The sequence below is a fragment of the Cetorhinus maximus genome, chromosome 13, assembly GCF_964194155.1.
Source record: "Cetorhinus maximus chromosome 13, sCetMax3.hap1.1, whole genome shotgun sequence".
Classification (NCBI taxonomy): Eukaryota; Metazoa; Chordata; class Chondrichthyes; order Lamniformes; family Cetorhinidae; genus Cetorhinus; species Cetorhinus maximus.
This window is the reverse complement of record NC_135891.1, coordinates 38500263-38515490: the sequence shown is the minus strand read 5'-3', so window position 1 is coordinate 38515490 and position 15228 is coordinate 38500263. Positions and strand designations below refer to the sequence as shown.

At 40.6% G+C, this 15228-nt stretch overlaps 1 protein-coding gene across 2 annotated transcripts in view; it reads right to left on the bottom strand.

Annotated features, from left to right (window-relative positions):
• Positions 1-694: 694 nt before the first annotated feature.
• Positions 695-15228, bottom strand: part of gmeb2 (glucocorticoid modulatory element binding protein 2) — a 91257-nt gene continuing 76723 nt past the window's right edge. For both annotated transcript variants that reach the window (XM_078555296.1, XM_078555297.1), the window contains one exon: positions 695-3978. In XM_078555296.1, coding sequence (XP_078411422.1) covers positions 3326-3978 — 653 coding nt within the window. In that variant the 3' untranslated portion in view covers positions 695-3325. The remainder of the gene's footprint in view (positions 3979-15228) is intronic.

The following is a 15228-nucleotide window of genomic DNA, read 5'->3' as shown; positions in this document are numbered from 1 at the left end:
TGCATTGTGAAGGGTTTTTTGCACAACTATTACTTTTGGAAGATAAAAAGTGTGTTGGTACCCAAGAAATAAACGGGAAACCTTTTATTTAAAGGGTTACCCTGTCTGCTTTGGTCATGTTATTGAACTTTTTTCAGTACTGGTCATAGGAACATAGGAAGTAGGAGCAGGAGTAGGCCATTCATCCTCTCAAGCCCGTTCCACCATTCAATTAGATCATGACTGATCTTCCATCTCAACATTATCCCCGTCTCCCTTGATGTCTTTACTATATAGAAATCTATCGATCTCTGTCTTGAACTTACTCAATGAACATACTCTTATTGTTGTAAATAGTGGTGCAACACACTACATAGAAACTGGAGCTCAGGTACCTACCTCCAATTGACGTATTTTACATTTTATCTTAATGTGTTTCCTCAGTTTTAAAAATAGTAAAGGATAATAATTAATTAATAATAAATAGGTAAAGGAATAAACATAAATTATAGTCATTCATTTACTGTTTTCGTTGAAAAATGAACAGTTGGGGAATTCAATCCCCCAAGGCACCAGTAAAAAATCAAAATATGACCTATGTGTTACATGGCATTACATTAAAAATCCTATTCTTTGGCTTATCCTGAGCAATGGCATACATGAGCAAGTAAATATATTTATCTATCCACTTAGTCTTGCCCCCAAAAAGTCTGCATTTCTTTCAAAGCAAGACATAAAGTTTTTATTATTTCAACACTTTGAGATACCCAATTTATGCCGTAAAAGTTTGTACAAAATGGAAAATGGCTTTTTTTTTGCCACAGACAAACTAGTACAGTACAGTAACAGCATGTAAATCAATCAACAGGCACAAATATAGAACAAGAACCAATATGCGATGGATATTTTGCAAAAATTTTCTATGTTACACATTTTTTATTTTATTTACAAAACTTTAAAGGATCCCCAAGTAAGTTTCAGCTGAAATGGTTTTGCTCACATTCTAATTTCACATACAGTTATTCGATTCTGGAGTGTTCACATTTTGTACAATAACTTCCCACTTTCTTTACCATCAGTCTCTCATTTCCCAATATCTTCAGTCAGATTTAACCAACACAATTTCCCTTCGTGCTTTATCAGGAAAGAGTCCTTCAAGGGAGATGGCCACCTTGTTACCTGTCACCCTCTCCAAATGAATGAATCAACTAGATTGCACTCTGAGATAGTCCAACATGATAAGGCGCTACATACATGCAACTCAAGATCCCTTTTACTTTGTGTTTCAAAATGTATTTTGAAATCTGTAAGAAATGAAAGCTTTATTCAAATTGCAGCAGTTATACTAAACAGATTCACTTTTCACTTAAAAATGATCAGTTTTTTTTAAAAAAAGAGAAAAAATCCTAACAAAGAAATAGATAAATATTGAAAGATTACATTGAATTTCCCTGTCATTCATTACAAATAATTTTCATAAAGGAGTTAAATATCCTTTCTTGAAGGTTCACTTGACATTACAAGAACATGGAACACTCCTGAAAAACAGCCAGAAGCATTGGTACTCTTCACAAAAAATTGCAACCAAACCCTGATTAAAAACTCACAAAACTGTTACATTACCCAGAAAATTCATATACAGACAGTATATATAAAATAAAAGGTAGCAGGAAAAGAGTTCTAGACTGTAATGTCATCTCAGGGTTCAGTTGATGTGATCAAAATTAAAGACCCAGATCATCTTATCACTCATTCCCAGTTTATCTGTTATTCAATACATTGTGGTGGAATATGGGTTTGTGCCAGCAATCTTCCTGCTGTATGCTACTAATCTCAGCCTCAGTAACTGTGAAGAGATGACGCGTACAGGGCAATCTATTCCCTAAAAAACACTATCTGAGGGTAATTTATTACATGCTGCTCTCAGGTGTCTCACCGCAGACAGTTCAAGAGCCAAATCAGGAAGTGATCAGTCACCCACAGTTTTAACTGCAGTAAGTGAATGACACAAGAGGACTTCATAAAAGGGCGAGGGAAGAATTGAAAATCTTTTCAATTGTGAAAAAATAGTCGTAAAGACATTTTCACTTACTGTACTACAAAACTGAGTATAGGCAATCTATCTTCAGCCAAAGGATTTGGCTCAACATTTTATCCTTCAATCATAAACTGACTGGTCATTAATCTCATGGCTATTTGTGTACTGTTGAGAATGGCAGGAAAAAAGTTTGAATTTTGGTGTGAAAGGAAATATGATGAACCCCTAAACTTAAACAGTTAGGATACTGTTCAGCTGAGAGACTGTAAACATTTCTCAAATTATGGTGTTTATAGACTAGAATAAGATCACACACTTGTAACGCAGGGAACAATTTCTTTAAAAACTAGGAGCTCAAAGATGCTGAACATGAATATATGGTTTCAACTTAATGTGGGGAGAGAGGAAAAACAGTGACATTAAAATATTTCTGATCCACTTCTTTTCGCCAGTTTAGCTTATAAGTATTGATCTGATCATTTTAATAAACATACAGCAGTGTAAAAAAAGGTATATGATGTGAAAAGTGTAACTTGCTATAGAAACACTACTACACCAGTTTTGTTTTGTATAGCTCATACATTCAAATAACCACACTTTCACCATGAATAAAAATGGTACCTTATGTTGTGGCTGCCACTAAAGCGCAAATGCAATAATTCTTTTACACATAGTATTTAAATCCATTTTTTAAAAAAGAAATCAGCTTGCTTATAGTGTACCCATTTGTTTGTATTTGCCTGGTTTGCTTTTCATATGTGAGAAAATCCTAAATCTTTGCAATCATGTACCAGCCTTATTCTAAATACAATGCAGATTGTACAATATTGAGTTGTAAACAAATTACAACAGCCAAATATTTACAAATTCTCCATATTAACCATGTGATTATCCAAACAGCACAATACAGTAAAATAATTGTTAGAAAACAGTGAGAGCACCTACTGTAAAGTAAAACTGCCATTAATAGTCAATTATAGATTTTTTAAAGCAACCACAAGACAACATTTTGAGTGTAATTAGGTATTAAAGCACACAAAATACAGTGCAGAAAAGCTCTGTAAAATGCATTATAAACAACTCTACCAAGCATATCTGATAAATGTCTTTATTTTTGTACTTAAGCCAAAGTCTGAAAAAGAATTGAGACACTTGCTCCTGCTCCATGATTTTCCTGTTTCCATTCTAACCAATTATTACCATTTGGTGACGCTGTGTAGGTTTAACCATAGCATAACAGAAGCCATCCTTGTACTGTTCTCAAAAGTTACATTCAGTAGCAACAAGGCTTTTAAACAAAACAAAAGGCTATGGTTTCTGTTCATGTTCTTCACTTATTGATGTTACCTGTATAGTGGTGTGTCCTTCTGCTGATGTGGTGGTTTCGGCAGATGGCACAGCCATTAGTGTGCTTCCAACAGATGCCATCTGGGTAGTGTTATGGAGTGCAGCATTGAGGCCAGGGACTGTAGTGAACAGCTGGATTGGGCTGACTACTTTCAACACTGTGTTACCATCCTGGATGGCAGCCGTGCTCAGGACTGCCAGATTGGATGCCTCTGGGTGGATCTCAACTGTATTAGGTATCCCAGAGCTTGAAGATGCCAGAACACTGTATCCTCCAATCAGTGGTGAAGCTGTGGCATTAAATGTTGCTGTGTGTGGTGAAATCTTGCCAACTGCAGAGACTGGAATGGTGGATAACGTTGCCATTTTTCCTATATTTGTTAGCTGAGACAGAGGCACTCCAGAAGCCAACGTAATCTGGCCTGATTGTGATGTTGTGACCATATGAGCCGCCACTGTTGCTGGTCCTGATGTTGCTCTTGTAAGGCGAGGCCGTTTTGAAGGAGGTGCTGCTGCAATTGGAGTCAAGGTCATGAGAACATTGTTTAGGTGCTGGGATTTGTGCTTTAATTCTTTGGCTCGTTTACGATGTTCATCACATTGTTGTTCCAAAGCTAAAACAAATATAAAGCAAAACACATCTAAAAGGAATGCTTGAAGCCTTTTAGTACAATGCAAAAATGTTAATTTAAATCTTAACTTGTTACAAGAGTGTAATATGCCTATTACCATAGTACTCTGTGTAGAATTACACAGAATGTACAGTACAACACAGGTCATTCAACTCAACCAGTTCATGCCAATGTTTATACTCCACATGAAATTTCTTCCATCCTATTTCTTCTACCCTATAAACATAATCTTCTATTCTTTCTCTCTAATGTGTTCATCAAGCTTCCATTTAAATGAGTCTACACTATTCTCTTCAACTTTTCCTTGTTCTAGGGAGCTCTACACTCTAAATATTTTCTGGATAAAGACATTTCTTTTGAATTCCTTACTGTACTTAGTATAGTTGTATATCTTATAGTTATGGCCCCTGGTTTTGGTCTCCCCAACAAGTGGAAATATATTTTCTATATCTACAATATCAAACCTTTTCGTGATCTTAAGGACTTCGATCAGGTAACCTGGTCTTTTTCTTTTCTAGAGGAAAGAGTCCAACCTGTTAAATCTTTGCTGATAAGTATAACCTCTCAGTTCTGACATCCTTGAATGTCCCTTTTGCACATTTGCCAGTACCTCTATATCCATTTTATAATATGGAGATCAGAACTATATACAGCACTCAAAGTGCGGTCTAACCAAAGTTCTATACAAATTTAGCATAACTTCTCTGCTTTCCAATTTAATTCCTCCAGAAACGTACCACCCTGCTGTTTGTTTTTTTGACCACCATATTAACCTGTGTTGCTACATTTAGTGATACGTGAATCTATACCCCTGGATCCCTTTGCTCCTCTACCCCATTTATTCTCTTAATTTTCCAAGGAGTATTTTTCCTAACAAAATGCATGTTATATTGCAACATTATTATTACAAGGCAAAACGATTTCTACTCTTAGTTTGTACTGAACTGCACATAGGGCACGATCTTTTGGCTCAGCGTGCGCAAGAGTCGGCAGCGTGCCCACCGACAATTAAGAGGCCTGTTAAGAGCATTAATGTATTAATTAAATGTGATTTTTCGCTGCCTGTCTAACGTTATGGTTGGCGGGCGGGTGAATCGGCCAGGTAGCTTTTGCATTTTTCAGGAAACCTCATCCAAGAGCAGGATGAGGGTTCAGATATTAATTAAAAATGTTTGGACAGAATTTTTATGATCTATATTTTCACGTGAGTGAGTCTGATGTGTGGAAGTTTTTGTCTGCATTCTCAAAGCTTTATTTCATGGTTTTAAATTGTTCAGCTCCCTGAGGCAGCTCCCTGCTTTCAGGGAGCTTTTGTTGCACACTCCCCCGCACCCACGCTGACTTCAGCGCTTGCCCTCCTCCCGCTCCCACGCCAACAGCACTGAGCCTTTCAGCGTGTGTTTCACGCTGGCTGGCCGTTATTTGGCCAGCCAGTGTGAAATCGTGGTGGGGGGCTGATCACGGGCAGCGGGCCATTTCCCGGCCGCTCCCGAACCCGTCCACCACAACCACCTGACGACCTCAAAGTCCTGTCCATATTGTTTGCTAATAATAGTTTCAGAGTACGACTATCTTCCAACTACAATTCAACAACCTGAAATAGCTCTTCTTAGTCAAGTCTACCTGTTATTTACTTGCTATTTACATCAAATCCCACTTTATTTAGCTGAAAAAAAATGAATAGATTGGGTGGGCTGAATTATTTGCTGAGGCTGGTAGGTCTTGTTGTGCAGTGGGCAGCGTTCCTACCTCTGAGCCAGAAGCTCTGGGTACAAGTCCCCCCCCCCGCCAGGACTAGATGGCAAAGGAAGGTATGTTCCAAAGGTATGTGGCCAAACAGGCTGAGTATCAAACTGCAATTCTTTCCAACACATGCCAATGGCATGTGGGAGTGGGAGAGATTCCTGGTCAGCCATGTGATGGAAAGAAATTGGAGCTCCTACCATCACTATCCGTAGCTCCAGACTACAACATGCACGTAAAAGTGCATGTTGTCACAGCAATTCGAATTCCTTGAGTGAACTGAAACACACCATCACTGAGGGTGAGCTCACACAAGCGTAAATTTTGGGGGTGAGCCCGTCTGCACTGTAATTTTTGAGGCGATTTCCCTGTAATTAGTATGAGGAATGATGTCCATCTGCATCCAAGGGGAAATCCCTCCTAATAGAGCTGCCAGCTAATCAGAGGCCAGCACCCCTGCGCCACACCAGGATCGGTTGCCACTGTTGGTATTGCAGGAGACTCGGGAGGAAGATGTGGATGTTCCTAAACCAGGTAAGTCCAGGATCTTGCTGGGGCCAGATTGGCAAGCCTGGCAAGGAGGGATAATGGGACATGTTGGACAGGACAGGGTCAGTGGGGGGGATATAGGATGGATGTGGGGAGAGAAAACTGTTGAGGAGAGCCTCCAAACATCATGGGGGCCTGGGATGGAGGCACCACCCCTTTCACCAACTAGCAGTCACAAGATTCCTGCCAGGCTACATGTTGGGCAGACTTCTCCCACCACCTGTTAAATTGGAGCAGCAACAGGGTGAGGCTTTAATTGGGCATTATTTTCCCACTTTGAGCCTCAACTGAGCCACGGGCAGGTGAAACAACTGACTGTTGTAAAACGGATACATTATCAGTTTAGGAAGAAAAATTTGGGACAGCTCACTGCTTAATCACAATATTTTCCCTCTTGCTGATTAAGTTATCTTATAATGTTTAAAAATAGGAGAATAAAATGACACATTTACAAAGCTGGTTTCAAAAGCAGTTCAGTATTATAAATTAATTTACATATCAACAAAGACTTTAATTCAACAACCAAAACATTTAATTATCAACTCATTCTTCCAATACATTATTTTTCTTGCTGTCGTGCAACATTTCTGATAAATATTTCCTTCTCAGTATTTTATCTAACTCCTTATTACAGGTAACTTGTTTGCTAAGAAAATAGGTATCACACCTTTTAAATGATTCAAAGCACAAATTTCTGGCAGTTCATGAAAAATGGTTATCATCCCACCTGCATGTGGTTGTATGCAGGACTGGGAACTAAATAAATCCCAAAATAACTATACGTACCCAAGTTTGATGTGGAAGTGCATAAGTATATTTTTCTCTTATACATTTCTTCACTCAAGTATTGTCATACAGTGACAAAGATAAGCAGGGAGAAAATGAATATACTTTGTCTACACTTTGAGTGCAAGATTTACATGAATGGCCTGCAGACCCAGCTTCTGTATTGGCCAAGAGTTGAAGCAAGGCCAAGCCATTTCAGAGATAAGCAGTACAAAATTAATGTCTGGTTCATCTGAGTTTACCAAAAAATTCAACATTCTTTGTTCTGAGTTCTGCTGTACAGCAAGACTACTGACATCGATTCCATTTGATGAAATACTTGGTAACAATCTGGTGGGGAGCAGGGTTAGGGAAGGGGAATTTTGACAGGCACAGGGGGCATATATGGGTGCATGCGGGGAGTTAAGCGTGCAGCTGTTGGGTAAGGCTTTAACTATTTATAATGAGCAATTAAGTTCTGTTTTAACCAAGGATTTTGCATTTAACAGGCAGTGAACTGATTTCCCAAGCTGTGTGGAACTCGCCAGGGTCCACAAGGTGAGTGCACGGCGGAAGTGCAACTTCAGTGAAACACACTGGCTGGGAAGCGTTTGATCAATGAAACTGAAGAGCTGAAGCCATGGAGAGGTGAAAGAATGTCAGTGCTTGATGGGTGATTACCTACTTCTTGGAATTCACTTCATTCACCTTCAGCTTTTCTTCCCCGCTGCCAGCCTTCACCATGGCATGTGAGTAGCTCATACAGCTCTAGCTTGCACCTCTGACAAAGAGCAAGAGGAACAGCAGCAGATACACCAATAGCACCAGCAGCAACCTTCTCCTCAGTTACTTGCAGCTCCAAAGGAGAGAGGAGATGGACACAGAGATCCAACTCCAAGGAGGTGAGATCTCCAATGCAAGGTCTATAGGCAGAGGATTCGTTCTCTCAACAGGTGTGAGCACCAGTGCCTCAATTGTTGCTGACAGCTGCAGCCTCCTGGAACAAGACCTCCTTCCCAGTTGAGCAGGTGGTCATGCACTGCCAGAGGCCATCAAGGTGCCACTCACTGGAAGGCCACCCACAGGTCTCTGTTGTGTGCTTGCAAGGAAAGAAAGCAGAGAGTTAAGTGTCAGCAATGACTTGTGTGGGTAGCAGGGAAGGGCAACATTTGTAGAGGATGAATTTAAAACATGGGAACAAGAGAGCAATAAGATGAGCGTGAACATAAACATTGCTTGCTCAGATGGGGATGTGGGGTGCCTGGAGAAAGAGAGAAATGGGTGCAGCTGTAAGGTATGTTGTTCTGAGGAGTGCTATGCAGGAGAATGCTGGAAAAGTCAGAGTTTAGGGCTTGGCACCTGAAATTGTTACACTACTTTCCTTTCCCACACTGCTGAGGTCCCTGGCGGACTGTCTCCAGTTTGAAGGAACCACAATTCTGCTGATTTCCTCAGCCATTCCCATCCATGCCTACATGGTTGGAGAGGTTGTCCTCTTCCAACTGTCCTTGGGAAGAATCTCCCCACTTCAGTCCCTTAGATTCTGCTGCAGGACCTCCAGGTAAGAGTGAGAGACCTGGGTAGCACCCTTCCCAGGTCACCTCTCTATTCCTGTGGTTGCTGCAGTCCCAGAAATCCATGTGTAGGTGAGCCATTGTAACCCACATTGTAGTCCCTTTAATTAGAAAGTCTTCCTTTGAAAGAATTGACATGTCATCCCACCTGTCTCCCTGCTTGGTCGGGGAACATGGAAACAGTATATTAATGCTATAGTTCGGTTAAAGAGCTTTGGGAAAGCCCACTGAAGAGTTCAGCGAGTTTCTGATCCACTAATAGTCCTACCATTTTGGCAGGGACAAAGGTGAGAGAAGTCTGTCCTTGACTCTATTAAATTAATTTCTGTCAACGACTAATAATTCTAAAGCAGAATTAGAAGTCTTTTTTTTTAAAGAAGCTAGAAATACTAACACTTTGGCTTCTACTTCCATGTGAAACAGATGATGCAATATAATAATTCCAATTTGGCATTTTCAAATATTTTGCAATCCAATTATTTAAGTGAGTAGTACTTGGGCTGCCTATTTACATTTACTGCTGATGTGACTTTAACACGGGGGCAGGATTTTGCTGTTGGTGTGTGAGTTTGCCGGGGGTGGGCAGGGGAGGTTGGGAAGCCAACAATCGGCTCCACACCGCGATTTCATGCAGGCGGGCCAATTAAGGCCCGCCCTGCGTGGATCATGAGTGGCAGTGCTCAGCGTTGCCTATGCGGGCAGGAGGAGGAAGCACAGAGCTGTCTCAGGGAGACTGAAGCGCTGTGTAAAAAAAAATAATGACGAGAATAAAAATTTTTAAAAACATGTGCCCTTATGTGACTCTGTCACATGAGCTGGGTCATGTTTTTAATTCAAAAATAAAGTTTTTATTTAATGTTTATTTGCTTCAGGAAACCTCATCCCGCTCATGGATGAGGTTTCCTAAAAAATGTAAAGGTCGCTTAGACTTTTCACCTGCCCACCAACTGTTAGGTTGGACGGGCAGCGTAAATTTTAATTAGATTGTTAATGGCCTTAATAGACCTTTCAATTATCATCGGGCGTGCAGCTGACTCCGACGTGCGCCCACCGAATGAAATATAATGAGGCTGCGCGATGACGTGGGGACGCATGCCTGATGTCATCGTGCATCATTTTATGCTCAGGCATGTCATGCGCGTGCCCGCATGCCAAGCGTAATATTCTGCCCAGGGTTTCTCAGCCAACTGATTATTAACAATATGACTATCGGGTAAATCCAGTCTGAGAGGTTCTAAAATGTCACTATATTGCAATTTACCCTGAATTTTCTGTTAACAAAGAACCATGTTATCGTCATGCTAGGCAAACTGGAATCCCATGATTGACCCAAACAAAAAAAAATTGATACTGAACCATATAGGGAGATAAAAGCTTGGTCAAAGAGGTAGGTTTCAAAGAGCACCTTAAAGGAAAAGAGAGTGGCACAGCTACCAATGTTACAAAGATTAAAATAGGAAATGTGCAGGAGGCCAGAATCGGAAGAGCACAGAAATTTTGGGTTGTAGAGCTTGAGGAGGTTACAGAGATAAGGAGGGGCAAGGCTATGGATGGATTTGAAAACAAAGATGAGAATTTTAAAATGGAGTCTTTGCCAGAACAGAAGTCAACATAGACTAGGGAGCACAGGGGTAATGGGTGAATGAGACTTGGTGCGTGTTAGGATAAGGGCAGCAGGAGTTTTGGATGAGCTCATTTACCTAGTCAGTTAGTAGTATTATTAATAAACGTCAAAAATAGCTAGATTCAACATCTCAACAGGAAATGAGAGTGGTCAGAACATTGAATCCAATGTTTGTGTCCTTGGCATTCAACAAATTGCATGTCGATTTTCACATTAAACAAGTAAAAATATCTATGGTGAGGAGTTAGAATGAAGAACTAAGAAAGATATTTGAAAAAAGATGAAGTAATATTGTGAAGAATGAATGAAGCATGTGGTGGTTTAGGTGTATGCAGGTTAAAGTTTACATCATGTTACCACATAAATGCAAGCTTTTTATGTATTATGCGGTAAAAGTTATTTTCCTTTTTAGATAGGACTGAACCTTAATTATTCTTCCATTATCTTATTTGGCAGTTACTTCATCTCAACAAATGTTATTTTTGGAACCAGATTTGTACAAAAATTTTACAACAATCCCATGTGCACAGGAGTTCTGTTCTTGATCTAGCTCCAGTTCTGTATTTTGTAAATTGAGTAATTTTTTGTGTTAATGCTCTTAATGCAGTTCATCAACAAACATGAAAAAAGGAAAAGACAGATACATAATGAATCTTACAGCAACAAAAGGAAGCTATTCAGACCATTGCACTTTCCAGCCCTCTGGAAGAATTAGTGCACTAGTCCTATTCCCTGGATTTTACCCCATATCTTTTTATTCTTTTTCAAATATTAATCAAATTTCTTTTAAGTAGGATTATGGATTCTGTTTCCACCACTAGTAATACATTATTTTCCTAACAATCCTCTGCATATATATAAAAATGCTTTACCACTTCCTTTCTTCATTTGATGATGATCTTATATTTATGCCCTCCAGTTCCCAAGTCAGCAATGAGTGGAAATACATTTCCCTATTCGGCTTAAAACTTTCATCAGCCCTCTTCTTAACTTTCTCTGTTGTAAGAAGAACTCTAGTTTCTCTAGTCCCTCTTCATTCCTGATATAATCTTATATGAAGCACTTATAAGAACAACAAAATACTAAAACAAATAAGTTTCATAGTTTTGTGAATCTGGGAAAAAACAAGTTGAGTAGTAGACTGTGAGAGGAGTCTTGTTTTAACACAAAGAGGATAAAGGGTTACTAAAATGCAATTTTTAGAGCATTAGATTAACAATAACAATTTGCACTAATTTGGTAACTTTAACGTAGTAAAGTACACCAAGGCGTTTTACATTGGAAACAACGAGCAACAAGTATAGGTAATCATAGCAGTGTTGATACAAAAATGTTTGCAATAGAGATGAAGTTAAAGGTTGGAGATGAGATAGAGTGTACCTTTCAGGTGACAATCTTTTTCTTATATCTTATATAAGTATGGGAGCATTGTTAGAATAGCTTCCCCATATACTGGAGCTGCATTCAAGTCTCAACAAACCTTGGCTTTATAAGGAGTTAATTGTGGTTGAGGGAAGAAATGCTAGGCATCAAAAATAAAGCAAGCTTCTTTGGGGCAGTTAAAGCTAGAGGAGATGTTAGAGTTCCATAGGAGATCAAAAGAGATAGAATATCACTAGATAAAGAATGACTGAAGCTGGGGGCCTTAAAGTTAAGATGTGGCAGCTGCTGATTAAACTTGAGAAAAATAAAATTATTTTGGAACAACTGAAGGAAACAAGATTTTCAGCGTCCCTCTGAAGGCAATGCAGGAGATTAAGTTGTAATGTTTCAGTCTACAAGAGAAATGGAGCACTAAAATGAAACCCAGGCTTCATTACCAAAATGCTTTCCAAATGCAATGCTGTTTTAATATTACTCTAGGTAAATGTGATTACTGACTATAATATATATATATATATACTATAGTTATGTGAGAGCCAGTAGGAATTCAGATTGATTAAGAATTGCAACAGCAAAGGTCACTGTCCAACTGACCTATTCCCCTATGTTAGAAAATAGTACAATTGTATGTGCCCTGTTGCAGCCAGAGTTGAGAAACAGTGGAGATAAAAAAAAAATTCTAAATGCACACAGAATGCCAAGGACTGCTTTTTTGAATGCAGTATTGTTCAGATTGCAAGCCTTGAGTGTGTACTATTGCACTGAATGTCAATTGTAAGCTGATTGGCCTTTCACAGAAGTCAGTTACAAGATTGTAGTCATGTGACAGGCACAGATCATGATTACTGGTGACATGAAAAGTCTTACAACTTAGTTGTATTTTAAAACCAAGACTGCCTTAAAGAAAAAGGGAGGAGTGGGAACAAAGGGGAAGGGAGGGACAGGAACAAGCGGTGAGGAAGATGGGAAAGGAAAAGGCTCAAAGAGTGAGTGGAGAAGGGGTAAGGGGTAAGAGGAAATAGAAGAGAAGAAGGGAGGGAGAGAAAGGCAAAAGGGGAGAAGCAAAGGATGCAAAAGGTAAGGAGAAAATGGAGATTAAAAGGGGAAGAGGGGGTAGGCAGAAGAGAAGAATAAGGGGAATGGAAGAGGGAAGGTCAGAGTAAAAAATACAGTTAAGGTAGGTTCAAAGACTACTTCGCTGGGGTGGGGCTGCCAGGCTCAAAAATTCCTTCTGAGGCAGAGGGAGATGCCAATTCTCATATGTTTTTCAGCTCAGGAAGGGGACCTGACCAAGGCTTGCAAAAACACAATCCTCTGGTTCTCCTTGGTCTGACTGTCCACATCGGTTCAGTAATCCATGTACTGGCTGGCCTTCCTGGAGAAAGCATCTATCACTACCTTGATGCAGAGACGTGCGGCTGATTGGGAGATGCCACATGTCTCCAGTGGGCCTATGGAATGAACCTAAGACATAAAAATTAAGGGCCACAGGTTTCCTACGTCTCCCCACTGGCCCCTGCTCGCAGTCCCCTCTGCAGCCTTCTACCACCTCCCCATCTCAAGGCTGTCCCTGCAGGTGGCCAGGAAGTTGTTGCTGTCTTGATCCGTATGTCTAACATTTCCCCCAACCTCAGGTTCTCCTCGCTGGGAGGTCTCTCCTCCTGAATAAATGATACCCATGGCACTTGGGCACTGCCTGTCTGACTAGGGTGACTTTCCAGTAGCTGCTGCAATGCTGCCCAACCCACCCCAACACCTTCAGGCCCCTCTCTTTGAGCACCCTTCCACAATCTCATCAAGGGTGCCTGAACCCCAAATCAATACCTGGTCAAGAAGATTACTGAACTCTTTCAGTCTATGTGGGAGCAAGGAACCATCCCATATGAATACAAAGATGCCTCTAATGTCCACCTGTAGAAGCAAAAAGGAACTCACCAATCTTGTGACAATCAAAAAAGAATCTCACTCCTCTCCATCGTTGGCAAAATCTTTACCAGAATCCTTCTGAACCCTCTTAGTGTAACATCTCAACCAGGATATGTGCCAGAGAGTCAGTTCTTTTTCAGAAAAGGTCAAGGAATCACTGACGTATTTGCAGTTAAACAGCTCCAGCAGAAATGTTAAGAACAGAACCTGGATCTTTAAGCCACATTTGTTGACCTGACCAAGGCCTTCAACACAAGCAGCTCTGAAAGTCTCTTATGAAGAAATTTGGCTGCACTGAGAAATGCATAACAATGATTCGACAGATCCATGACAGCATATTCGTGCATGTCATGGATGATGGTGAATCTTCTGACACATTCCCAGTCACTAATGGAGTTGAGCAGGCTGCATGCTAGCATCAGCCCTTTTCAGCATGTTCTTCTCCGACATGCCTTCCATGATGGTGAAATCAGGTATCACATGTACGGGAAGCTGCGTGAGCTGAGATGACTCCAGGCAAAGACCAAGGTCTCCACGCACATATTCCCGATTTCCCATTTGTTGATGACTGTTTACTAGCTGCCAGATCTGAGCTGAACATGCAACATGGACTTGTTCTCCAATTCATGTGACAACTTCGACCTTACAATCAGCAGGAAGAGGACTGAAGTAATGTACCAGCCTTCTCCAGAAAAGCCCTATCTTGAGCCTAATGTTTCAGACCATGACCAGAACCTGTCAGCAGCGAATAAGTTCATTTATCTCGGTAATAGACTCTCTTGCAGTCTATATCAATGATAAGATACATGCAGGAATTGCAAAAAAAAAGTGTAGCCTTCTGAAGACTTTGAACATCAATTTGGAATGAGGAGTAAGTCTGCCTACCAAACTGAAAGTCTATACAGCAATAGCCCTTCCCACTCTGCTCTACGCATGCAAAACCTGGACTGTACCAGCATCACCCCAAAAAAGCACTTTCACTTGAGCTGCCTTCAGAAGCTTCTGAAGATTAGATGGCAGGACAAAATACCAGACACTGAGATGTTCATCCAAGCTGGCATGCCAAGCATCCACATCATATTGAGTCTGTCATAACTGAGTTGGGCTGGTCATGTAGCTAAAATGCCTGTCTGTCGCTTACCAAAGCAAATCTATGGACAGCTCGAGTCTGAGGTGCACTCTCATGGCAGTTAAAGGAAGCATGACAAGGACACTGTGGCTTAGGAGATTTTATATTGGCCTCGAGTACTGGGAGAAGCTCGCCCAGGATCATTGCACCTGGCACAACCAAATAAAAAAAATTGCAGCCTCCTTTGAAAGCAAGCACTTATCAGAGGCACAGAAGAAAATGCAAGGAGAGAAAATCCGAAGACAGCAGCTCGTCCAAAACTCAATCATCTGCAATAGCCAGTCCTATTTGCAACAGAACCTTCAGGACACAGATCAGTCTTAGCAGTCTCCTATGTACTCACTGGAATCCTACCAAACACCCCAGATGATGGACATGGTCATCTTCACCTAAAAGGATGGATAACTACACCTGCCGCCACCATGAGCTTTTGTTCACTGGTGTGAATCACCACGTGAAAGCACAAATGTTTCTCTAACTAGTCACACTGAAGTGCGAGTATCTGAGCTGATGCATGATTTGCATGAGTCCTGTGATGG